Here is a 26979-nt window from a genome sequence, read left to right on the forward strand (position 1 = left end):
AACCTAATTATCTTGAAATTGGTTTCTTTTGGCCAATCATTTTTTCAGGGCCCCACATCTCACCCAGGTAAACATGTCATGTTATCAGCACTAATTGTGTTTAGCCTACTTAAACTCGTTCACTCAATGATTCTGGTGCAAAAGACACCACTAGATAGATTGCATGGAAACAAACTTTGAAGTCAAGAAGGAGCATCTTTACTTTGATGTGCATGTGAAATGTCATACCCCCAAGTGTAAACTAGGCTTTAATAATGCAATAACAAACACATCTTTCACTGAAGCTCAATTTATTACAGTTGTTTATTTGGCGCTGACAGAATCACGGAGACTAGAAGCTCTGCGTTTCTTCATGAGCTGTTCGTGCCTCTTCTCCTTGGCCTCCTTGGCACGTTTGGCAAGCAGCTTGGCATAGTCTGCAGCCTCCTGCTTGCATTTCTGGGCGCGCTGCCTCTTCAGGGCCAAACGCTTACGCTTGCGCTGCAGTACTACAGGTGTGACCAGGCGTTGTATCTTGGGAGCTTTGCTCTTTGCCTTCTTACCCTCCTGTAGGTGAGAAAACAATGATTGGGCAAAAAAGAATTTGCCTACAGAACCACAAGCCTTTAAAGCACTCAGAAAGGGGAACTCCTACCCTTAATTACAAACACCAAAAATTCACAAAGCTTGGAAGCTACCTCTGTCAGCATTTTCCAGACCTTTGTAATAGTTTTTTTCCCCTTTAATGGCCCTCCCAGCTGGTAAATAGCATAATAATATATTCATTTACTAGTAAATTAAGAAATTTAACTTTAGAATCCAGCTAATCTCAATTTTTCAATCATTTTCTATAAATGGGCAAAACCTGTCACAGGTTTGCTTTAATTTAATTGGTATTACTTTTAATTAATGTTAATATTGCTATATTATTAATAATAAGGTAGACTTGATTTCAGATTGAAACTTATTGCACACAAGTGAGAAAGCAAATAAGAAACAAGTGAGGAAAGCAATTTAGCAAATTGGAATTAAACGATTAACAATCTTACTTCCAAAAATTTAACTCCACTTAACAGAATTTTGATGTAACCAAAGCAGGCACGTAGCATATTTTAGCTTGAAATAATGATTGGAAAATTAAAACAAGGGTATACTGTAGTGTTAATACAGTGTGCCTACCTTCTCAGGAAGTGGTCTCCTGATCACATACTGTCTCACGTCATCCTCCTTACTCAAGTTGAACATCTTCCTGATCTTGCCAACCCTCTTTGGACCCAGACGACGTGGGATGGTGTTATCCGTCAGGCCAGGGATGTCTTGCTCACCCTTCTTGACAATCACAAGACTCAGAACACTGAGCTGGGAATCCACAATGCAGCCACGGACAGACTTGCGCTTGCGCTCACCAGTGCGGCGTGGCCTGTAGCAGCTGTGACCCTTGGAGAGCAGGAGGCGGACGCGGCCATTGGTCATGATCCCCTGCTTCATGGGAAATCCCTGTTTGTCATTACCACCAGTGATCCTGAAGACGTATCCCTTCCACTCATCCCCCAGGCACTCCCCAGATACCTCCATGGCCATACGCTTGTCATAGAAGCTCCGTCTACAAAACATAGTTGACATAGTAACACATCAAGCACATGTGACAAAGCCTTACAATGCGATGCATGCTAGCATGGCTACCTTAATAGTTTTGTGAATTTAACCAATTAAAACCAATAAGGATGCGATTAACATACTATCTAACTGACATGAACTTCATGAGCCAACCAACTTCTTGGCTAGCTTTCTTAAAACTTTGTATTGGTGATCACAGTAGCATGCATTGCACTATAATCCTAAAAATTAATATCTGTTTGGTTTGAATCCTCTGCTTTTAATTTTTTCACCCAGCAGGACGGCAGAAACCTTCCACAAGAGCCAATCCCCTTGCAAAACTGCCTATAACTAGTCAAGACAATTGCTCACATATGAAAATAATAATAAAGTACTTCAAAAATTGCACAACAACCTTTATTATCTTATATTTATTCAGCAAAATTGTGATAGTGAATTTTTATGGGTACTTAATTCTCAAGCACTCTTCAGGTGATCTCTAATACTGCTTGCCTACAGTATCTTGTTATGCTAGCTTTACCACTTTAGTTACTCCAACATTGGGTACTTACACCTTACGCTCATCTTCAATTTCAATCAGCTTCTGACACCCCGTGACGGGGTAGGATATGTTAAGCTGTGAACAAATAGTTAAAGGTCAATAACCTTTTATACTTATTAGAATAAGGGCCTGTTTACATGGAGATAGGGTCACCCTACCAGGAGGGTTACCCTACTCTATTGTTTTTTGTGGTTGTGTTTACATGTCAGATAGGGTGACCCTAGGGGTAGAGTGATCCTATCTACCAGCTAGGGTGACCCTACCAGGAGAGCCAACTTTTTGCCATGTAAACACGTTGGTAGGGTGACCCTAGGGGTAGGGCTATCTATAATTGCATCAAATGACGTCAAGTTACGTAGTTCCACGCTTGAATTTCCGCTCAAAATCAAGCATACAATAAAATGGCGTCTCGTCAGTATCAACCGGGCGAGTATTTCCAATGATTCCAAGCCGAGAATATTGCGAATGAGCAGCAAAGTAGTGAGAAGGATCGACAAAAAGAGGCCATAGCATTGGAAAAAAGAAGCTATTGACGCTAAAGACAGAAAGATCAAGTTCAACGCCAATAGAGAACGTCTTCCCGCCATTTTGTTGTTTACAAAGCTTAGCGACTGAGCCCTAAAGATAGCCGTGTCCCGTGTTAGCCCTAGCTTCTCGAGTTCTCATGTAAAAGAGGGCTATGTTTTGACCCTCCTGGTAGGGTGACCCTATCTCCATGTAAACAGGCCCTAAAAGTAAGGCATCTATAAGTAAGTGTACCATCTTAAAATATGACATGTCTAGTTGCAGTGTTATCAGCTGAAAACTATATGAAACCTTGCTACAGTTTAGATACAAACACCATCAATATAATATCAGGAATACATACACACTTTCATTATTTAGGAACAGTGAGATGGACATGAGATGATCGAATATTATTCACGTGTTTTAAGTATGTCTAGTTTCTTAAAAAATCGTTAATATATGATCAAATTCAAACCAGTTCTCATTTCTAACGAAAGAAGACGACCAAATATAGAATATACACCATTGCAGTTGTCCTTAAAGTCCAGTGTAATGTCAGTAACATGGCAAGTTGCATTATTATTTCTCGGCAAACGATAAATTCGCACTGTGGTACATTGTTCTATCTCTCTCAATCCACGTCAAGCAATCGCCATCGCTTTATTTTTCAGGGTTGAGTGGGACGGCTGATGATCATAAGAACGGAAAACTGCTTAATTGTAATGGAAACATTACATTTTATAGTATTATTACCTTCATTTTAGCCCTTCTCTCGTTCGAGAAGAAACACTGCTACAAGAAGAAAAGTAGAAAGAGAGATCGGTGAGGTCCGCGGTGACTTATGGGTAACACGCGCGCGCATGTCAAATGTAATCCAAAATGGCGGCAACAACATTACAACAAGGTTCAACATTCTTTACAGAAATAATAGCCTAAATGCTCCACGAACTATTACTAGCGCTATCTGGGTGCTCAGGAGGAGTGTTCTTACATAAGAGCAAGGGCGGCCTACAGGTTTGTAGCTCCTCCGCTTTTCAGTGTTTTTTTTTTATTGTGCTGTTTGCTTGGCGGGAAAGTAGCGATTTTTAAACTCTCTCAAAAACCAAAAAAAGCAGATAGTTGGTCCTCACATTTTACCCTATTGCGTCTGCTGTTATAAGTCTATTATATTCGTAGGTGGCATCAGATCTGCCTTTCATTCACGAGAGCGAGGCGACCTTGCTGAATCGAATATGTCGTGTTGGGACGTATTACTCGAGTTTCCAGGTGTTTATTGATAAGAATACTCAACTTGTGGCATCTGTCGTCAGCAAGGGGAAAGGTAGAGTGCGTAATTTTTATTATCGTTGAGATTGCAACTATATGGAGGCAAGGGTTGTGTGGGTGTTCTGTGGTACTTAATGTAAAATAATGTTGGATTACATGACCAGAGGGGGGGGGGGGGGGGCTTTTCTCAACTTTCATTCAATGGGAATGATAGTAGGCAGATTTAGACACTGCGATTGAGTCGTACGTGAACTGTCTACATATTGCACACTACAACTTTTGTAGTCGATTATCATAGCGTATTCTAGGCTATTTTAAACTCTATGACGTAAGTCATAGAAACATTTCATACAACAAAATGGTGTTGTCTATATTAGCCTTTAGTTTAACAGTTTTCACCCAATGCATTTGTATTGTATGGGGGTTGTGTGGTGTATGGGGCTGGGCTCTATATGGCAGGGAGTATGGGCGAGGTTAGGGGTATGTTTTGGTGGGTGTGTATTGGCTCCCTTTTTAAGGGAATAGGGAATAATTTGAATTTGCTTAAAATCTTCTATCCTACCTCACAAAGTTTTTATTTTTATAAGAGTTAAAAGAGTATGATAGTACTTATTTATTCTTGTTTTGCTCACAGCTGAATGCCAAAGCTGTTGATCAATTCTTTACCATTTGTGTTATTTCCTAGCTGAATTTCAGGGGCTGTATATCCAGGCATTTTGTAGTGGACTGGATGAGGTCCTGCAAGGGTACAGGAGGGAACTACTTAGCCTAGAGCGTGATGTGCTGACAGATCCAAACCTTCCGCTGTCACATGTTGAGCACAGATTGGAAAAGGTTTGTGCTACAATAAAATCACTTTATAATCATTAACAGTGCTATACATGCTAGTTTGGCTGCTAGCATGTATAGCACTGTGTATATCTGCCTTGTAAGTTTTTTCATTTAAACCAATGAGGATGGGAGAATCATGCTATCTGGTTGAGAGGAATTTCCCAGCCAACCTGAAAGGCAAAGAAATGCTTCAGGTGCACATAAGAACCCAAAGGAATCTTTCTTATTATAAAGTTTGTTACGAACAAAACTTATTGGCTAACTTTCTTTAAACTTCTGTGTTGGTTGCCAAGCAGCATTTGTCACACTTTAATTTTAAATATACATAATGAGGGGGCTCACTGCAAATTTATATGTTGGCTTAAGATGGTGGATTTGAACTTTTCTATTGCCCTGACTCATAGTCTGACTAAAGCTGGTGCAAAACATTAAGATAAATTGCCTTTTATAAAGACTCCATATAAAAACTGACTTTTTTTTTAGAAAAAAAGTGCGCACATGTCATGTACTATGGATGCAATAAGTCAACTCACCTTCAAAAGAACCACTAGATCCTGTGAAACCAAAGGTGATGCACAACAGTATTTGTTTTCCACAGTATCAAGTACTCTTTCCTGGTCTGGCATCAGTGATTGATCATATTGAATCCAAAAAGGTAATTTATCCAACTTTCCTGCACTTGCAGTGGATTTATTACTTATACTGTATTATACAAAATAAAGAGACAGGTGTTAACGACCCTATGACAATTACCACTGTACTCACACATGCCTCTCACTAAGTCATGCTTATTTGGTGTTACAGGCCAAAGGCTGTAAGTTGCTGGATATTCTCTATCAGAGCTGCATCTGTGGGGTTCCTGATGTCAAAGATGCACTCGAGAGGTACTTGCTGTTTTTCTATGTAGTTGAACTTTGTAGAGGAGTGCAGTGGAAAAAAGCTATTAGGAGATATGTCTCAATTGAAATTTTAAGCTGTGATTGTACTTTTTTAATTTGCTATCACTTTTGCTTTCTGTAAAATCCAATTTACTATATCAGAAGGGTTGGTTAATCATATGATTGACAGCTGTCATTGTTTGATTGACAGAATCTTGTTCATGTGTCATGGTGTACTATATCAGCAGCTAAGTGCCTGGCTTCTACATGGCCTGTTGATTGACAGACATGATGAGTTTCTTATTTCAAAAGTCAGTGCTGCTGATGAAAATGAGAGCATAAAGCGCACAGAGAGTATGTCACAAAGCAACTCTGATCTGGGAATACCTGGTGTAACCAGGAGACAACTAGCAGAAATCATGGTTAGTTAAGGTGCATTTGCCTTGTCTTGTCTGTCCTAGAGTTACCCCATGTGACCATTTTTTCTTTGGGTGTGAAGCCAGCAAAAATGAAGGATGAACAGCTTTGAAGAAGCTAGAATAATATAACCAAGATACAAAACTGTCATTGAGAAAAGCATTATTGAAATCATTACATCATTAACATTAAAAAACATTTTTTTAAAATTTCACATTATTTTTTACACCTCAGCTCTCTGGTAGCACCACAAGTAATACTGTAATGATCCAAATAAGCGCCCTCCTTTAAATAAACACCCCTCCCCAATAAGTGCTTCCCCTCAAACTTGAAATTTGGAATAAGCACCCCTCCCAAAAAAGCATCCCCTCCCACTAAAAAGATTCCAACAAAAGCCAAACTTGAATGATGATGTCAATCTTAATTTTATTTAGCTCGCATTGACACCCTGATATTACAACACGGGTGTACTTATTATCACTTCAACTTCTTTATACCTATGTGCGCAAATTTTTGTTCTTAATCGATTCAAAAGCTGGGTGTTTTCCACCGAAATGTAATAAGTGCCCCCTCCCCAATAAACGCCCCCAAAGACCTGAAAAATTGAATAAGCGCCACAGACACTTATTTGAATCATTACGGTAAGTACAGATGTACCACTGGGACACTTTTATGTGTTTTTTTTTGTTGGTTTCAGGAGAGCGAGGAAAAACAGCCAATTGCAATTCAGCAACACTACAAAATAAATGCTGACATGCTTCCATCATATATCCCTACTAGAGTTGCCGAAAAGGTAATGCTATACCTATTTCATTCCACTATGTCTTGTCATGTATTACATTAAGGTTATTCCTCTGAATTGCATTTCAGACCCAGTTCTGCACACTAGTGTGCGCTTACACATAAGTGAAATTACATGCTTTGCTTAAAAATTGTAAAGGAAACAACTCAGTTTTTTAGATTTTGTGCTAAAACCAATCTGGGTAACCCTGTTTTTCATTTCAAAATGTTTATTCATTTCGTCGCTCTAAATAATCTATTAAGCTCTTAAATGATTCTCAGCATAACTTGTTTGAGAATTTAATAGAAAATCTTTTAGTATGGCTATGTCAGGCCCCAAACTACAGTAGCCCTAGATAGTCACACTTTTTGTTAGTTTTCAATATGATGTTGCATATTAAATGAGCTAAACAGGCTTCAATAGATTTACTATGTACTAGCAATAAGCCAGGTAAAATATTGACCTGTTTTCAAAGGATCTCAGTTATCAGCTTGCTATTAACTCAATCACACAATCTTCATTAAATAGCTGTATTCTGACAGAAGTAGGCTGTTTTTGCCACCTACAGCTGGGTGCCCCTTCTTATTTTGAATTTTCACTCCCCATATGATGGGGATCTTATTTGGAAAGTATTACAAAAATCTCATCATATCTTCAATTTCAGAGGAATAACCTTAAGCAGCAAATTTATCACATAATAAATGTTAGTATTACATCAAGGTCCAGAAGTTATTACATAAAGTGGTGATTAAATTCTAAAGGCCTGCTTGTTCCAAACTTGTGAAGAAGATAAGATTTTCTAACTTATCCCTCTCTCCCTTAGATCCTGTTTGTTGGAGATTCTGTCAAGATGTTTGAAGAAGCAAAAAATGGGAAAAATGTGAATATTACAGGTAAAAATGCATGTTATTGCTGGTGTAACGATGTGTGTGTGATATAGGGAAGCAGAATAAGTGAATAAGTTGATGACTTTATGAGCAGCAAGGTCTCTAGAAAAACATTGCTGGTTGTATCAGATTTACCCTGTTAAAGCCAATTTTGAAAGCAAGTATAATATACCATGTCCCAAACTTTGGATAAATCTTTGTAAATCTTACCAAATATATGATAACCAAAGAAATAGTTTCAGACCAGCACATAATTCAATCCTTGTTTAATCTGGGAATAGCACATAGTCAATCAAACTTGGTGCCTTTAAGATATTAAAAGGTGTACATGAAATATGCGTAAATACATATACAGTAGAGTGTCAATCCCTGAATTGTTTGTTTATCTTCGCTTACAAAGGAACTTCAATTTTAGAGTTTTGTGGCATTTTGTTCTTTCAGAATCCATTATTCATGACAATGAGGAAATGTTTCTACGATCTCTTCACATGCTCCGCCAGCTGCCTCGGTTCAACGTCACAGCATTTGAGAGTGAGATAGACAAGATACGTGCATGTGTTGCCGAGGTAGAGCCAAGTTAGCAACACAATTAGTTTAAATTTTTTCAGCACTCTTTTATTAGTAATAGCCCAATGAAGGTCCTGTGATGACACAACATAAAAGATGACGATAATAATGTCGATGGTGATGGCAATGGCAATGGTGGTGAAGATGAGGATTTCAACACATTTGCTGAAATTTCGACCTTTGCCCTTTAATTTCTCTTTTCAGCATTTATGGAAGCTTGTTGTTGAAGAAGCCTACCTTCTAAAACACCTTAATGTATGTACAGCCTATTTTACAGATGATAAGCACATTTAAATTCTTTCACCCAGAAACATTTTTGTCAATTAAATGAGAGTTTGTTAATATTGAAGAGATGAATGGCAAGTCCACATTTATTCTAATTTGTCATTCACCACACTTTGATTATTCCTTCAGGTTGTAAAGGACTTTTTCCTGCTTGGCCGAGGGGAGCTTTTCTCTAGTTTCATAGAGAAAGCCGAAAATCTTCTTAAGGTGCCACCTTCTGGGAAAACATCACACGGTAAGCTTTTTTTTTAAGGCCAGGCCATACAATCATCATATAACACTTTTTTATAGATTGTTGTGTGCTCAAACACCCCTTTAAAAATAAAGGAAATTTTTTTTTCTCTAGAGATGATCAAATGCACTTTACATGCTGGATTTGTTCCAAAAAATGGGTTTGGGGAAGGGTTTGCTCTCCATTAACAGTCCAAATATACTTTTTATGACTGACACATTCTCTTCTGCCTGAATGTACTTCTGGATGAAAAGGGTTTTCTTAGGTATTGTATATTTCAGGTACTGGGCAGAGGTTTTGAAATTGATAAACTTATTAAAAAGCCACAAAGTTTTTCTTTTTTATCATTTTTCAGATACAAATGCTGCTTTTCAGCAAGTCATTCATAAGGTATTTTTATTCCAATGTGCTATTTTTCTATTGGTTGGGGGATGGGGGGGGGGGCACAAAACCTGTCTTGAGTTGCTTAATCACAGGCTGTAGGATGGTGAAACAAGAGGTTGCTCCTGCAGCACAGACTATCCCAAGTATTCCCTCTGCTCTGTGAGGAATTGTTACTTGTACTGTACAACCTTCCTTTAATAACGCTGCCTGGGAAAAAATGCTCTTCTTGGGGATGAGTTACTCATTAGCCGAGTGATTGGTATGATGACTATTATTTTAAAGGTTGTGCAAGTCATGAGTCATTAAAGGGATTTCTCAGATATATATAGTTGTTGGGGTCGAAGCAACCTCTGTTCGCACTTTTTCCTTCAAGCTGTGTCTCAGTTACATAATGTATAGAAATGAAAACTTGAACTTAATTTTACATAAATATACATATTTTTTACGTGCTTTCAGGAAGTCTTCAAATTCAACATTTTACAACTTGCCCAGTGAAACCGTGAATACCAGAAATATGTATGGAATGTTTGTTCCGACGAATCACTCACGAGATATTCAAACAGTCAACTAGAAACATGTCTCAACAAGTCTCAGTGTCTGAATTCTCGCGTCTGATTCATCTGAAGACAACAAACATTCCACATGTTCTAGGTGTTCACAGTTTTACTGGTTGTGCTGTAACAGACTTACATTCCCCAGGTCCCATTTCGATCGAAGCATTTTACATTCTATCTAATGTTGCAGTTTCTGCCTGATGATGATGAGTCGGCATCACTTTTTACCCTGTCTGTTGATATGGCTGGATATCAAGCTAAGAGCAAACCAGCACCTGGTATGTAATAACCTTCACATTTTTACTCTCTCAGTTGGCATAGCAAATTTAACCCAGGTTAATGCTAATATTCAAAGTGTGAAATGCAAGTAAGCCAAAAATGCTGTCTGCTGGCGTGAAATTATATATGACCCAATCAAATCACTATCGCTGACTGGACAAGGAGATCATGAACAAGGGAATAAGACATAATTGAAACACATGCACCCAAGTCAGGGGTGGGAACTAGCTTTTCGCTAAAGAGGGAATTTGACTAAAGGGGGAAGGTTTTTTTGTTACATTTGGCTTTTTGAAAGCCCAAAGGGGGGGGTTCAAACCCCATAACCTTCCCCATAGATCCACTACTGCAAGTGTAATGGTTTAAAAAATCTTCTCAATCGTAAACGAAGCAGGCCTGTATCCAGGTGAAGGGGGTTCTGGGGGTCTGTGAGGTCCACCAGGAACCAGGAATGGAAGGTTCAACATTCATTTATAAAGTAAATATATTGAGTACCATTGCCAATTTGAATAAGTTACTTTAGGGAATGGGATGGGTTAACCCACCCAGTTCTCCTGCTTGCAGGCCTGTCTTGTCACATCCTTTGGTGCCTTTTGTTTTTTGTTCTTATGTGTTCTTTTTTCTCAGACACGTCTGTAGTGTGTGGGTGGGACTGTCTTCTCATGGAATACCATGTCCAGTGGCCGCTACATATATTATTCCAACCATCAATACTTGACAAGTATGTATACATTCAGATCCTCTACATCTAAAGGGTTGCATGTCATACAGTAGCCGTAGCAGGGCACGTAAGATTTTTTTTTTGGGGGGGGGGGGGGAGGCACAATCCAGAAACATTAAGAAAATTTCGGGGGTCACAACAACGCCCTTACTGATCAATTCCTTATAATTAAAAAATATATATTGTGGAGGGAGAAGCCCCACATGTCCCATCCCTGCTACGGCCCTGCACGTGGTTCAGCATTATGCTTTCCCAATAATTTCTAAATACCAATGTTCCATCTGTATATGTCAAGTTTTCAAATGCCTCAAGGCTTCAAGATAAAACTCAGCATTCTGCTTTGTTATGGATTTAAGGTATAACACAATGTTCCGCTATCTACTGAATGTGAAACGGACCCAGTTGGACCTTCAGAGGGTGTGGGCCATACATATGGGCTCCAAGCACCAAGCTGGACATGTCTGCCAGCTGACAAGGGTGTGGCTCCTCCGTATGCACATGGCTTTCCTGGTGGATAACTTACAGTACTATCTGCAGGTTGGAGTCATGCAATGAGAATCATGCAATGAGTGTCATCAGGCCCATACCCAGGATTTTTCTTTGGGGGGGGGGGGGGTAGAATCCGTAAAAGTGGACCTAATTTTTCCCGAGGGGGGGATTGTTTAAATGCCTTTGCAGTATCTTGTTGTCAGATTTGGCTACATGCCAAAGTGATCTAGCTTATGCTTTATATTTTTGTCTTTAAATAGCCTGTCTATTGAGAACCAAAAGTGGGGAGGGAGGTGTGTTCGCAATATGAGTGTCATGCCGTATTTTTCACACAATGTTACACTATGCAATATTGGCAACATACAATAATTGTCACACAATGAGTGTCACAAACTGTCACATAATGCCTGTAACGCAATGCATAACACTAAGTCTTCCTGTCAGGTTGACGTGCTGGAGGCGCAGTTCAGTCAACTGCTGGACAAGATCAACATCACACAAGACTTTGAGGCCATCCGTCTGGCGCATGACCACTTTATCACCACCCTGATGGCACAGAGCTTCCTCCTCATGAAACCAGTAGGTGGCACAAGTGTTTTATATCTTATGCTGTGTTTACACATGGCCACTTTATCATTGCCCTAGGAGGCGATGGCGGAGAGCTGTCATAAACCAATAGGTAGCACAAGTATTTGGTGCTGAACTATATCACGTTCACTATCCTACAGCCCGTGATGGAGGCATTTCAGCGCAAGTTGCCGTGAGTTTCGTATTTGTGACAACTTGCGTTTCGTTTGGGCGCCAACATGCGTCGAAATTGAACATGTTAAAATTATGAACGCAAGTTTGCCAACTTCTATTCTTAGGCGTCACCAAACGCAAGCGAATGCAAGTTCTCGCAAGTAAAATTCAATCCTGCTTCGTTGAAAATTGCTAAAAGTCATTTTCACGGGGGTTTTGATCCGTGTCTTGAATTGTTTCTAAGGATTTATATTGCTTCTTCCACAGGTAGCCCATTGTCTTGGCGAAATCCTTTCGCTCTGCCAGGCATTCTGCAGTCTCTTGCTACAGGTCAGCGGCACGCTATCAGACCGCGAGCATGCGCAGTTTGACAACATCGCTCAGGGCTATGAGCGACAGTCGAGCCTGCTGTTTAAAATACTGTCCAGCGTACGCAGCCATCAGGCCAGTCCACACCTTGCGCAGCTTCTATTGCGCATCGACTTTAACAAGCACTTCTCCACCACGCCCAGGTAAGAGACCGGTCCGGCTCAGGGTGTGTAAAGGCCCAGGTATGGCATAGACATGCTCAGTTATTTGTGACAAGCAAATGTTTAGTTACTCACGGTTCACAAAGACTCGAGGTGTGAAGGCGCGCTAATACTCAATTCCTAAAGGCGTGTTTATGTTAAATCCTGGCTTCCAACGTAGGCCAGTGTAATTACCGCGTGCAAAGGGTCAACCACGTTTGGCAAAGGCTTTTACCAACGGCTCACAAGGACTCAACTACAAGTTCAAAATCTCGATCACTTATTAAGCAACAAAAACACGGGATAGATATCGAGTCTTTACCAATTCAAAGGGTAGTAATTGATCCTCTACGTATTCTCGCAGCTGGACCACTGACAGCTCAACATCTCTGCCACCTGGCTCATCGGGTGACGTGGCCGCAGCTACCCCTAGGGCCTGATGGGAGTCGCTATTTCCGGCACGGTAATAGGGTACATTCATTGGAGACACGCGTCTCGCCGAGTCCCGTGACCTCAGCTACCCCCAAAACCTGATAGGGATCACATGACTGCCAACGTTTGTTTGCAAGACATATCAAGTCATGACCACTGAAGCAACTTCACTGCCTGGGTCTTCTTGGTCAACAAAAATTGAAATAGCAGCATTTTCTAGATAACGGCACTGCCATATGACTTTTTGAACGCGTCAGTTACATGGCATGGACTTCGATGGACAAGTTGGAAGTTGCGAAAGTAAAGCTAATTCAAAGAACCGTGTATCCCCATGTGAAAAAAGTGTTCAAGTCTGTGGCGTATATAAAATAGATGAGTAAAGAATAAGTCACTGTACTCTTTGTGTAATCTTTATTTGACTTCATGCAATCTTATGTTCACTTTCAGTAAATAATAAATAATATAAAACTTACATTTTTACAATCTCGACTGAAGAGTATGTGGAATTCAATCATTTGGTATTGATGACATACCATACAAAATTAATCTTCATAAAATACCATCATTTATAATTACTCTATATTTCCATAAAATATTACCATTACTCCACTCAAGTGCAGTGGCGGATCCAAGGGGACCTCTGTTGTCATGGCACCCGGCATGTCACCTGTCATAATACTGCACACTTTTTCAAAACGTCCTCAGAAGTCATTAGATTGATCGTTGATCTATAATTTAAAACATGCGTTTGTTATTTTGTCCTCGGTGACAAATCTGTGGGTTGATGAAAGCATTTCTTAGGTAATTGTGTTGTACAGTCAAATATCTAACCACCCACCCACGTCAGTGTACTAAGTTTATTTAATGAATTATAATTTCATTAGCTAAGTTTATTTCATGACTTAGAGCTATTAGTGACGCGGCTTGGAAGCCCGTGATTTAACATGGCCTTGTTTTCAAAAGAATGACCCATTGTATAAATACATTTGACCTTTTCCAAACAGGTTAAGTAACAGCATTTGAGAACCTGATAACTTGAGCTCACAAGAACTATAAAAAAATAACCTTTTCCTTCGAAGTAAAATCAGACAAAGTTGAGCCACGTTTAAAATTTATGGGTTACCTGTTGTGCTTTAGGTGACTGCGGACAAGGTGGCCAGCAGCTAGGGCAGAAAGCAGAGACAATTCACCGGCTAGGACTGTCGCGCAGACGATCCGAGCAAGCTGTGCTGCATTCTGTCCTGGTTCAACTTTACTTGCTCCCTGCACACCTAACATCTGAAAACAGTACATGGGTCGGTAGTAAATACCATGCTGGCCCTTGCACATAGCAAGCAGGCCCGCAGAATGTACGCCCCCTCTTTAAGAGGAATACTATAAAAAAAATAATAAAAAGTTCTTGATGACGCAAGCAATGACAAGGGCAACTTTGGAATTTACTCCGCGGCTAAAGGGGGAATGCAGCTTTAACTGACTACAGTATATATTTATAATTTAAATCGGGGGCCTTAAAAGCGCAACTATTCCTTGGAACATTTGTGTTGGCTATGATGGACTGGTGGAAGCTGTATCATGGTTATTAGTAAAAAAAAATGTGTAATGCAGGGAGTGGGGGGGGGGGGGGGGCACTGAAGGCACATCCTCCCAAAATGCTATTAAAAAATTATAAGAAAACGACCAGTAGGGGTATGGCTGCCACCCCCCCCCCCCCGAATATTTCGTTTGCTACAGCTGTGTGAAAGTATGGGGGGGGGTTGGCGTCAGTCGAGTCACTTGAATGGGTTCTATTATACCTTGAGGCAGCTGGCTTGAGGCTGTAGTATGGTGCCGCCACCCACAGTTCCTACTTCAATAGATGGCATGGTGCAACTGATGTACAGGTCTTCCATACGCGGTCCGCATGGCTCCATCAGGGTGATACAGTTACTGCTAGACACATTTTGTGCCGGATCCTTAGACCATGACAAGAAATTATGGTAAGCCACGAATATGTAAAGGTTGTTTTAGTATATAGCTTTTATCATAAAGTCTTTTTAAAGACTTTTTAAAGCAATTAAAATTGCTTTACAGGTGATGGATATTTGTTCGTGATTTGTTCGTTATACAGCTTCATGCCTATACATTATCTAACAATGCTTTTTTGGACGGTTACTAACAAACAGATACAGATGTCTTAGAATCGTCTTAGTCTGAGCATGCGTTACCTGTCCTGTAGCGATAAAGACAGCAGTTACGATATTTGCAGCATGCGCGTTAAATCCTCCGATAGCACCCGCCATGGCTGATCCGACGAGGTTCTTGCTAATGTTGAGCTCAGACAATGAGGACACGGTGGTCTTAAGGACCTGGTTGGAAAAGATGCAAAGCTAAACGCTAAACGCTAAGCGAAACTAAAACAAGCGAACAAAATGACAAAGGCAAGGGGAATGTCATCCAAACATGCTTCCATGCCCAATTCTATTCATAACCTATGCATATACCTTACTAACAACGTTTATTCCAGATAACTGGAGCTTACCTTAGTAACAATGTTTCCAGGTAACAGGAGCATACCTTAGTAACAATGTTTCCAGGGAACTGGAGCATACCTTGGTAACAATGTTTCCAGGTAACTGGAGCATACCTTAGTAACAATGTTTCCAGGTAACTGGAGCATACCTTGGTAACAATGTTTCCAGGTAACTGGAGCATACCTTGGTAACAATGTTTTCAGATAACTGGAGCATACCTTAGTAACAATGTTTTCAGATAACTGGAGCATACCTTAGTAACAATGTTTCCAGATAACTGGAGCATACCTTAGTAACAATGTTTCCAGGTAACTGGAGCATACCTTAGTAACAATGTTTCCAGATAACTGGAGCATACCTTAGTAACAATGTTACCAGGTAACGGGAGCATACCTTAGTAACAATGTTTCCAGGGAACTGGAGCATACCTTGGTAACAATGTTTCCAGGTAACTGGAGCATACCTTGGTAACAATGTTTCCAGGGAACTGGAGAATACCTTAGTAACAATGTTCCCAGGTAACTGGAGCATACCTTAGTAACAATGTTTCCAGGGAACTGGAGCATACCTTGGTAACAATGTTTCCAGGGAACTGGAGCATACCTTGGTAACAATGTTTCCAGGTAACTGGAGCATACCTTGGTAACAATGTTTCCAGATAACTGGAGCATACCTTGGTAACAATGTTTCCAGGTAACTGGAGCATATCTTAGTAACAATGTTTCCAGGGAACAGAAGCATACCTTAGTAACAATGTTTCCAGAGATGATGGCCTCGCACACCACAGACTTGCCACGCCCCTCTATCCAGTTGATAGAGGTAGCTTTCTTATCTGTGCAGTAGTTACCACTTAAGCTGATCACCTCAATTGACTCAAAGTGCTCCTGGAGATGTTGCAAGGCCTTCTCCGTTCCCTAAGGCCAGCATAAGCAGGGTATAGATGGGTAGCATTTAAAATAGAGGGTGTGGGCAGGGGGAGTTAAGGGGCGAGATGGTAGGGAGGCAAAGGGAATCAAGGGGGTGCATTGGGAAAAAGGATGGCATCAACTGATTAAGTAAAACTACGTCCCATTTCCTTAGAAAACATGATAATTTCATTAATGTCTCCATTAGGGTACAATGCTGGTAGGACGGTAAAAGGATAAATGGGGAATGATAATACCTTGGAAAGCATATTCATGCCCATTGCATCTCCAGTAGTAGCGACAAACCGAGTAAACAGCAGCCTTCCAGCTACTGCACACTTAATAGAGGTCAGTCGAGCAAACCTACGTACCAAACAAAGAAACAATTAAGGTCTTCAGGGTGAAGAAAAGAACAGACTTTGAAACTACATCATTAAAAGGGTGGGTGTCATGGGTTTCCTGTGGGTCACGGTTTATGTAGCAATTCGCCATTAGAGGAGAGAGAGAGTCCCACACGAATGAAATGTTACAAATCACCTTTACTAACTGAAAAACGGATAAATATCTTGGAATGTTGATCTGGGACCAAACATCATCATTGTCATCATGATCATCATCATTGCCAGCATCAACACCTCATTAACGCTGTCTATCTAAAGAACGCCTCTATCCAATAAACGCCCCCACTAAGCTTGCAAGTTTGTTATGAACGCCTCTCTCTAATAAAGGACCCTCCCCCCCCCTACCCTCCCTCCCAACTTAAATACAAACGACATAGGAATTTCGGCAATATAAATTAGATTTAATTAATCTGAGCTTGGCTTCTACTGGGTGAGACTTGCACAATGTCAAGAAACGCTTGCTACGCATGCTTTAATTTAACGTGATCCTGACTGAGACTCGAACCCCACTGCATTCGGGTTTGTTATATTTAATTCATTAATGTAAAAGAACATCCCTCTCTACGCCTCCTATCTATTGAATGCCCCCCCCCCCCCCCAACCCCCTTGGACCATCAAAATTTAATAAACGTCCCGGGCGTTTTTTAGATCATTTACGGTAATCATCATCGCCACTACCACCAATAAAATACAAAACAGTAGTCTTGATTTAAAAATGGTAACATCATAACAAGTCTTCTACTTAATGGCACTCGTCATCGTCATCATAAAAAATAAATGTGTAGTACATTACCTGCTGGTGCTATCAAACACTGTTTTGATTTCTTGGAAGTTGAGCTCATCTTCCAGCCATAACTTTACTTCGCTGGTAATGTAAAATATAACATTTATCATACTCTAGCCTTCATAGGAGGAACCCGTAATATAAGCTGAATATTACCTTGCTTGCATAGCAGATGGTAACCTCATAACGGGGCCCCTTGTCATCCCATTACCAATGATACTGCTACGTACACCGCCACTTTTCTAAGTAATGAACAAGAATGCAACTGTGAGAACATTGAAGCAGGGGACGTTCTGTTCCAGATCTTCTCAACCTTTTGATGTGAGGATGGACAATGTGCTGCCAACCTATCAACCAACACATGGGAACAAAAATACAAGCATTCCTATATCTCACTTCTTGTCCTGTATTGGAAATCATGCTTTCTAATCACTCAGGCACATAACTAGGGAAGGAAGGGAGGTGCCCAAGGGACCTGCACACCCTCAACCCCCCCCCCTCCCCTCCCTCACCAAATCTTTGCTACATTCCCTTTACTGATCACAGCTCTGATTCATGTTATGGGCTACAACTTTCTTTGTTTAGATCATCTGTAAACCTGGTTCTGGTGATTTTTCTTTCATCATCTGATGACTCAAAAATAGAACTACTATTTTTTTCCTTCTCAATCATATCCATTGACATGTCTGATGTTGACTGTTTTTTCAAAGAATCCTTTGCTTACCATAAGAGCACTGCATCCTCTGTTTGTGCTTGCTACTAAACATCCTTCAGTTGTTGCCATGGGAACAAAGAATTGTTGTCCGTCCAAAAGCAGAGGGCCCGCCACCCCCACGGGTATTGGCATGTAGCCTATAACGTTTTCGCAACATGCTCCCGAGACCTGTGTCAAGTCAAGAAGACAAAGATGGATATTTATAGGTAGCCTCTGGCAACTTTTAATATCGATAAAGTAGTTTTCTTACTCTTGTGTAGTCATAGTGATCGTATGGTAGCTCTGCTAGAGCATCACTTCTCTTGCTGATCTTCCTGGCGGTCACCATGCGCCTACATCATAACAAAAAAGTTATTGCACACTTGCAAAACTAATAAAGGCATACTGTTCACAACACTTTGAAAACTTAAAGCCGCATTGTCACCAGTTTACTTCCGGAGGTCCGACGGAAACCTCAACCGTTAAAAGACAAAAGAATCTATTAAAATCCGAGATATTAAACAGGCCATCCGCTCTAAATTATCAATCACATCCTCAAAGAAACTTTCAATAAACACACTGCTTTCAATATTTTGAAATATTTTTCGCGTTTTCCGTTACAATTCATCGGAGATTGTTACGTAATCGACCGGAAGTAAACTGGTGACAATGCGGCTTTAACTGTACAAGCAAGTTTGTTCTAGATTTTTATTGCCAATTTTGTACCCCTAAAAATGGTATATTGTCAAGAGATAATTGCCTGACGTCAAGGTAGCTTGGCTTGGCATAATTGAAAATTAAAGCCGCATTGTCACCAGTTTACTTCCGGTCGATTACGTACCATCCTCCTATGATTTTTCAAAATATTGAAAGCAGTGTCTCTATTGGAAGTTTCTTTGAGGTTGTGATTGATAATTTAGAACGGATGACCGGTTATATATGAGTGCATATATTGTGGGATGATAACACACACATACAAAGATGTCCCATAAATAAAGCAGTCATGGATGAAATGCATAACACTTTAACTCTCTAGATTTTAGTAGGAAATGTTTGATTAACTCCTTAAAATGGAGGCTTACTGCTAGGATATTATAATAAGACAGGGGAAAACCACTAGGCTACTACCTACACTTTATTTCTTTAGATTTTAGTAGAAAATGTTTGATTCACTCCTTAAAATGGAGGCTTACTGCTAGGATATTATCATAAGACAGGTGAAAACTGTCTTAAATCAATATATAAATAATGGAGGCTCACTTGATCTGAATGCAGTCTAAATAAATAGATAAATAAGTAGTGGAGGCTATGCTTGTTCAGAATGCATTATCTGCCAGGGAATCAAAGCATAGATTAACCTTATTGCAACAGCCCTTGAGAAGTCCTGCAAGGCTGATTCCAGCTGGTAGCCTGGGATAGCCTTTTGTTCCACCAGCATGCAGATCTCCTCATCAGATAGTCGAAACACACCATCCTAGAACACAAGCATACATACATAATCAAAACAAACAAAATTTAGGGTTAGAATTATTTATGTTGAATGCTTATCTGAAAACAAAGTGGTTTTCAAAACTGCATATAAGGATTTATATACTAAGAAGTCAGGTGATATGTGTATAATTCTTCTATCATTACCGATTCTTTCATAATTCGTCTGCACTCCTCTAAACTCCTCATTGGTGACACTTCATCAGAAGCACTCCCAGACAATTTTGTCACCATGGAAACAGATCCACTTGTTGCCATAGCTACCGGGCTCGTATTCTCTTCTACTGGCTTAGTCTTCACATCAGTTGTGGTCTTTAATGGCTGGCTCTGTGAGGTGGTTTGTGGTTCAGATTGTTCTTTGTCAACAATAATATCATTGCTCGGCACCACAGCATTCTTCCTAATTGAGTGACTCCTAAGTTTCTGGTGTGGAAATGAGAATGTCTTTTTTAATGGTGAGTTAGAGGACTTTTCAGGAATCTTCAGCAAGAAAGCCTCAGGTTTATTCGCAGCTGGTAGAGGTAGCAGATCTTTCTGCAAATTCTCACTGATAGAACCAATAATTTCTTTCCCAAGGAATTCCCCATCACCAATTGTAAACGTAGACCTTCGCTTTCTCACAATCCCGGTTACCCCCGGCAGCAGCCTGTCAGCGTTTGGCGAATGACAGGTCTGTATGACTGGCATTGAGGTTGCTCTGCTTTTTGCTGTTTCCTCTGACTCAAGCAGTGGTGTCGAGTCATCTTTTTCATTGTAAAAGTACTTCGTTGCAACCAACAGGGCCAAGACAACTGCTAGCACCTACGAAAAAGGAAAGGCTGGTTCTTAGGTGTTTGGTGACAAATCTGTCATACTGTCTTCGAGTATGCATAAAAAGTTCCAAAAAAAGTCCTACTCTCCTAACTCACATACAAGGTGTCCTGTGGCATGCTCCTAAAACTTCTCAAACTTCACACTTTTTAAAAATTGCTAAAACTTTATTGAAAAAAAAAAACATATTACCTATTGTTTCCCTGAAAAGTTGATGGGGGTGACTGTCCTATTTTTGGGGGTATAAAATTTGACGAACTACTAGGGGGTGCTTAAATTCTGATTCTGCAATTTCTGGGTCAGTACGCAGCTCTTACAAGCTGCAATTTGATTGGACAAATGAACAATTTCCGCAACTCGACACGAGCGAGAAGAATAGAGGCAAAATAATTCCTTTGTAGAACAAAGATAATAGGAGACAAAGCAGCTGCATACTTACTCCAATTTCTTAGGGTAAAAAAATTATTTCAACCACATCCACTTTGCTATCTCTTCAGGGTAAGAATGTCTGCTGACCACACCCAAAGTGCTATCCCTAAGGGTTAAAATTGATTTTGCCAACAATCCCCATCTGTTTTAATCCCCCCCCCCCCCCCCCCCCCCCGGTCCAAATATATATTATAAAACTACAGATTTTAAATTCGATTTTGCGGATGATCACCCCCGTCTGTTTTTATTCCCCCCCTCTTCCAGAGCACTTGTCTAGTAGCTACTAGGAATATCTAACCTGGGTAAACCAGTAAATCCAAACAACAAATTCTTGATTGCATTATCGCTCATGAACTCTTACTCAATGTAAAATTTACTTACATGTTCTGCATTTACAGCAAGAAATCTGAAAAAGATAGTATGTTTCTGCATCAGGTTCAAGCTAACTTGAGATGTCCCTGAACTAACAAACTTTCCAAAATATAACAAGACATTATATCTGACATAAGAATCAAGTCACCTTGACAGCCAGTCGTCACTGTCTTGCTGATGAGACACGCCCAAGCCAGTGCCTTGGTGAGGCTTAATGAGACGACTGTGAACATGCACAAACATCAAGCCTGCAGACTGCAATGATCAAGACATGGAGTTACATGGTTCAAATTGGGATCATGTTCCACTGCCGCTACTTACTAGGAAAAAAAAAGGAGAATGTAATAATAATGTTACAGGTTACAAGTGATTCTTGTTTGGTTCAAATGTACAGTGGACAGCAAATGCCATGTAGGACAATGTAGGACAAGCATAATAATAATTTATTAATTTATATTGCGCTTTTTTCATATAATGATCAAAAGCGCATTACAATATAACTAAATGTTGAACTAATATATACAATAAAATTTACAATTATAATCGAAAATAATATGAAATAATAGATCATAATATAAGCTCGTTTAGAGCGAGACATTTAGAAGGGCCATAAAATACCTTGTGTCAAATTGGAAAAAGAGCTTACAGTTTTTAAGTTATGAAGTCTACAAAAATATACATTTAGTAGCATGCATACTATGTATCAAGAAAAGATTATCTCCCAAAAGATCAGTCAATTCCCTACCATGATAATCTTGACGTGCTGTAGTAGGGGGTTTGGCACATGCTCATGGACGTCAGGGGTGTAGTCAACACCATCAAGCCACTGGGGGGCATTTTTCCCCCTATCACACAGCTAAATTGAACAGGAATGTCACAAATACATACACTTTATTGAATTAAGTCCCTGGTATACTATATATTGAATTAAGTCCCTGGCAATATTCTATCATTATATTATGCTTAATTTCTTAATTTGTAATTAAAGCTCATTCAAATTTTTACTACAGGAAATTTCAGTCCTCTATCTTGTTATTACCACAAATCAGATTTAGTAATAACATCTCAATATTATGCTCTTAAATAATATGATTTCAGCAAAAGCACCATTACCATAAAGCAACAAAATATACTTTCAGTACAGGTTTTTTTTTGCAAATTTACTGTTCCTATTTTCAAAAGGTCAGCAATAACAAAGAAAAAGCTGATCAAGATACTACTTTTAAGTAAAGGCTTCACTTACCTCAAGAAAGAGGGATAGGCAGGCAGGCAAGAATGTCATGAAGATCAAATAATGCGTCAGCAATGCCAGACAGCCAAAGTTACTTGCCGTCTCCAACTCTTCTACCCCTGACAGGGTGCCAACACCTATGACGAGGGTGCCAACTAGGGTGTTAAGTGTCATTGATGGCCCAAGGGTGCTAACACCTTGTGCTATCTTGATGGGTGTGTCTTCCTGAAATATATAAAAGGATTTGGTCACTCTAGACTAACCACAAGTTACAGTACAAGCTTAAGTCCTATACAACTCTAGTAGAAAATATTATCACAGTAACTATACAAGCATAAGTCTCCCAGTTTTGAGTAATCCCTTGTACATTTGTTGCTTTATCCATCTGATTTCATGGCCATTCCCTTGTATATTCCCCCTTTTAAGGATTCTGAATCTGCAAGTGTCATTAAAAGCTCAGTGATAATACGTTTTTGTACTTGAGTTTTCCAATCCCCCTGTAAAAACAAGTTGATTTTGTAGTTAATGTATCCCTAAGCATCTGGAGTTCTTAGTCAAAATGTTCGCTTAAGGTCATATGAACCACACTTACATAGGAGTTGGCAAGCAGAGCAGTCTTTGCAAGAGTTCCAACTGCAAAGAAGTCATTCAGAAGGAAGAAGAATGGTAGAGCCTCTCTGCAAGAAGATTATATGAATTGTATTTTTTATATTTATATACAGAAATCAAATTTACAATATCACTTACCTTAAAACAGCTAATTCTCCACCAAAGATATTACCAATGACGGAAGTATACACCAAACAGGAAAATACAGAGAATATACTAACAATTCCTACAAGGGGAAACAAAACATTGTGTAAATTTCTAGTTACTATGATTGTCATCATTTATAGCCATGACATTTCCTTTCTCCCTATCATCATGACCAGATAATTTTTACCATCAACACCGCCATTATCTCCATAATGATCATAATCACCATTGCAACTTATAGACACCAGGGCTTTTAATAACTTTCAGAGTAGGCGGTGGAGATTGATAAGTAGGGGGTGGAAGTCATTTTATCTTTTTAGTTTAAGATTTTTTTTTTAAAGTAGCCTGCGCTCGATGGAAAATAGCCTGTGCTTCCGCCGGCCGCCGGGGCCTAATGAAACTCCTGGACACACATCACCATCATCACCATCACCACTTCATCATAACAATCACCATCACCAACAATGTCGTCATCACTACCATCAGCAATATCATTATCATCACCAGGGCTATCGCCATCACCACCACAATAATCAGCACTTTTATCATTACAATAAGCATCATATCACGAGTGTAAAATTTGAGTGCATTCACCATTAAAACCAAATACAGAGATTAAGAATGGTTTGTTGGATTCCAAATGTAGGAAATATCATGCTACTCTATGTTTGGTGGAGGTGCTAAAACCTTTAACTTACCTAATAAACACTGCCTACTTAATACTTGACTTACCTACTAAATACCTAGACCCAGTGTTAAGCAGCTTCTTGCATTGAAGAAACACACAGAGTAGAGCGAGAAAATAACTTGTAGTGCTAACATGAACATGGATCCCTGTGGGTAATGGCACCTTTAAACAGAAACACAATTTATACATGTTATCATATAGTAGCTACAAGCTACTATTATCAAGGATTCATCAAATATAACTTATACCGCATTCACATCAGCACCAGAACCAAGAACAAAACTGAATAGACTGTGCTGTACATGTTACTAAGTGATCATTTAGCTCAGTAAGAATTCAACACAATAAGAAACTTGGCAAGTTATCAGGCAAAAAAAAGCCTTGTTTAACTAAACATGGTTTGGTGTGAATGCAGCATTATTAAATCATTTACAGGAGGGAGATAATCTTGTAATATTATTCTTCCAAGTAGCCTGTGTGGTTTGTTTTTGCCTGTCATAAAGTATGTCTACACAGGGTTCAAAATAGCTGCCGGCTGCCGGTGATAGCCCGCTGCTTTCTGGTCTTTGCAGGCTTTTTTTTTGTATTCCCCTTTCGAAATTTAGAGATGAAGGCGTTTTTCGCCACCAAAATCCAGAAAGCTGGCAAAATCTAGCAGATTTTAAAAAGTTATTTTGAACCCTGCTACAATTTAAAATGAATATCTTGAATAAAGTCCAATTTAGAACCGTTGAACAGCTTTACTTTATTTTATTATGAGTCAAATTTTAAAAGAAATACAGTATCTTGAAACAACCCTGTCAATTTGTTTTTACCTTTAATGATAGTAAGAGCCCATTCTGCAGAGATTTTTTTAAACAAGAAGCACAAATATATGGCTCCCACACATTTCTATGTGAACTTCATGAGGGGAGTGAAGGGGGATAACCAAACCTCCAACCTCAACAAAAAATATTATTGATGATACCAACATCTCATTTTAATCATCAACTTAAATAATTTTATGCACAGAATATATTTATCATAGTTTCAATTGAAAAATTCTTTATAAAGCTTCCAAACAGACTGGTCTTCATTTAAAAGGTACACAAATTATACCAGAAACAGGGCTTCTGGAATTTGTGGATTACGCGCTTCTGCACAAGCGTGTAATTCCAGAAGCCCTGCTGAAAGAATGTAGTAAAATAAGGGATCTTATCAAACAGAATATGTAACCCATCAAAATTGTAATGAGATACATATGAGATATTATTACTTAAGTTGACATTAAGAATCTTGTTATCATAGGGAATGAGGTCAAGTGGTTTTAATAACAACAACTCCAGTTTGAATGGTCACAGAGGTACTTTACATATTAATGTCTATGACACAGCAAATTCTAACTCTGTTAAAATCAGCAAGAAAAAACATCTAGGGATGGTATTTCCTCAATTATAAATGACATTTGAAAACCTTGAAATACCTTAGTTGATTCACTGCAAGATATTACTTTAGGAAATCTAAATTAAAAGTTTAAACCCCTTAAGTTTTTATCAGAGTTGATGGAGTACTCTTTGATAATGAGACATAAGTTGTGGAATTTCATTTATTGAATACAGTTACAAAAAAATTGGGGATATTTGGAAGAGGGCATACATGTCTCTTGCAGCCTTAAATGTTTGCACTGGATGCAAATGATGTTGTGGGCAAGTATTCTATAATTACTCCAAAATTTCTAAAAACTCTGCCCTCTTAACAGAAATAAATTGTGACTTTTTAGTGAGTATATATAGTTTGGTTTAGGCTAAAATGCAAAAATCAAATGTCACAAAAATATGTACTCCTCAAAATCTTGAAAATGTATAAATTAAAGCGACAAATCTAAGGCAAAAAGTCAGTATTGTAAATACAAAAAGCAGAAAAGATGGAGTCATAATTCTTGCAATGTTCCCAAGTCAATCAACTGTCGGAGATTACATGTTTAAACCAATCATAGATTGGATGCTTTGGTTGCCAGGCTAGAAACCAATTTTACTTCAAAAAGTTGATTGGTCAAGACAGTTTGGGTGACAGGACAGAATTTGATGGTGGCTTGATGGCTGGCTCTACTCAAAAATCTGGATAACAACAGTATAACCTCAATACACAGATAATATCAAATACAGCTTCGAAAACCACAAAGTACATGTTTATACTTGTTTCTCTAAAACTATGATGTCAGCGGAAAATGTTTGATAAGATTTTATGATTTATGATTGGCATCTTAAATTGCGCATTTTTTTTACGACAACACGAAAATGAAAATTAATTGAATTTCATAATGAAATCCACAAGCTAGACCTTAGGATCTATCTGAACTCGTACTGTTTTTGTCAAATGCAACAAAGCTTAACTTAATTATCTAAAATTGAAATTATAGTAAGTCCAAATTTGTATTGGTATGGCGGCGGTTTAAAGGCAAAAATAAAGCAGATCAGAAGATACATTTATCAAGGGTTCTCCTATAACTATCCTAACATAACAAACAGTCATTGCAGCTGAGTAAACAGACCGAAGAAGAAAATCTAATCTGACTCACTTTCCCATTTTGTACTGGAACCGACAGTCTTCCTTCTGAAGTTTCAAAATGTGTTGCGTCGTAAATGCTCAACGTTAATAAACACACGGTCCCAGTTATACAAAGAAGTAGAACTTCAACAGGATGAGATGCACAGAGGAATCCATGAGTGTGGAATAATCCCTTAATTCCTCGTTTTTCCATAGTTCACTTCATGTGTGTATATGGCTGTTCGTTTAGAGTTGTGTAAGGGGTATTACCCACAAGCCAGCTGGGGTACTGACGTAACGCCACAGGGTCCCCAAGACTAGCACTTTGCTCTTTCATTTTGGTTTAAAACGTTTTACAACTGTTCTAGGAAAGAAAATATTCTAGATAGAGAGAAAGATAAGGTAAACTGGCTGGGTTATCACTTATTTCATGTAACGTGTGCGTAGTGCTCAATAAATATAACTCTAACCAAGATTTAAAACCAAGATCC

At 39.2% G+C, this 26979-nt stretch overlaps 3 protein-coding genes across 4 annotated transcripts; 1 reads left to right on the forward strand and 2 right to left on the reverse strand.

Annotated features, from left to right (window-relative positions):
- Positions 1-273: 273 nt before the first annotated feature.
- Positions 274-3511, reverse strand: LOC5508713 (40S ribosomal protein S6). The gene is made up of 4 exons (XM_001629234.3): positions 3398-3511; positions 2148-2212; positions 1159-1582; positions 274-546 (listed from the first exon to the last, which is right to left on the reverse strand). Exons 1-4 carry the CDS (start codon positions 3401-3403, stop codon positions 304-306), a joined length of 738 nt encoding a protein of 245 aa, XP_001629284.1. The 5' UTR covers positions 3404-3511; the 3' UTR covers positions 274-303.
- On the forward strand, positions 3499-13290 carry LOC5508712 (gamma-tubulin complex component 4). 2 transcript variants are annotated; one of them, XM_032377555.2, is made up of 18 exons: positions 3499-3658; positions 3821-3965; positions 4596-4744; positions 5340-5396; positions 5546-5625; positions 5831-6041; positions 6734-6829; positions 7641-7710; positions 8146-8270; positions 8476-8526; positions 8686-8791; positions 9144-9178; positions 9917-10004; positions 10630-10723; positions 11080-11260; positions 11657-11791; positions 12221-12465; positions 12827-13290. In XM_032377555.2, the coding sequence occupies exons 1-18, from the start codon at positions 3581-3583 to the stop codon at positions 12900-12902; spliced, it is 2022 nt and encodes a 673-aa protein (XP_032233446.1). In that variant the 5' UTR covers positions 3499-3580; the 3' UTR covers positions 12903-13290. The 2 variants fall into 2 exon arrangements, with proteins under 2 accessions (XP_032233446.1, XP_048584226.1); XM_048728269.1 differs by lacking the exons at positions 3499-3658; positions 3821-3965 and having other exon boundaries at positions 4608-4744; positions 5225-5396.
- LOC5508715 (3-hydroxy-3-methylglutaryl-coenzyme A reductase) lies at positions 13291-26759 on the reverse strand. The gene is made up of 20 exons (XM_048728268.1): positions 26520-26759; positions 24007-24124; positions 23266-23353; positions 23111-23195; positions 22531-22743; positions 22033-22143; positions 21436-21542; positions 21297-21321; positions 19824-20477; positions 19547-19662; positions 18460-18541; positions 18219-18377; positions 17651-17736; positions 17504-17575; positions 16567-16672; positions 16148-16318; positions 15099-15239; positions 14688-14846; positions 14018-14172; positions 13291-13622 (listed from the first exon to the last, which is right to left on the reverse strand). The coding sequence occupies exons 1-20, from the start codon at positions 26700-26702 to the stop codon at positions 13565-13567; spliced, it is 2889 nt and encodes a 962-aa protein (XP_048584225.1). The 5' UTR covers positions 26703-26759; the 3' UTR covers positions 13291-13564.
- Positions 26760-26979: the final 220 nt, after the last annotated feature.

This window comes from Nematostella vectensis, chromosome 5 (assembly GCF_932526225.1).
Source record: "Nematostella vectensis chromosome 5, jaNemVect1.1, whole genome shotgun sequence".
In the NCBI taxonomy this organism is placed as follows: Eukaryota; Metazoa; Cnidaria; class Anthozoa; order Actiniaria; family Edwardsiidae; genus Nematostella; species Nematostella vectensis.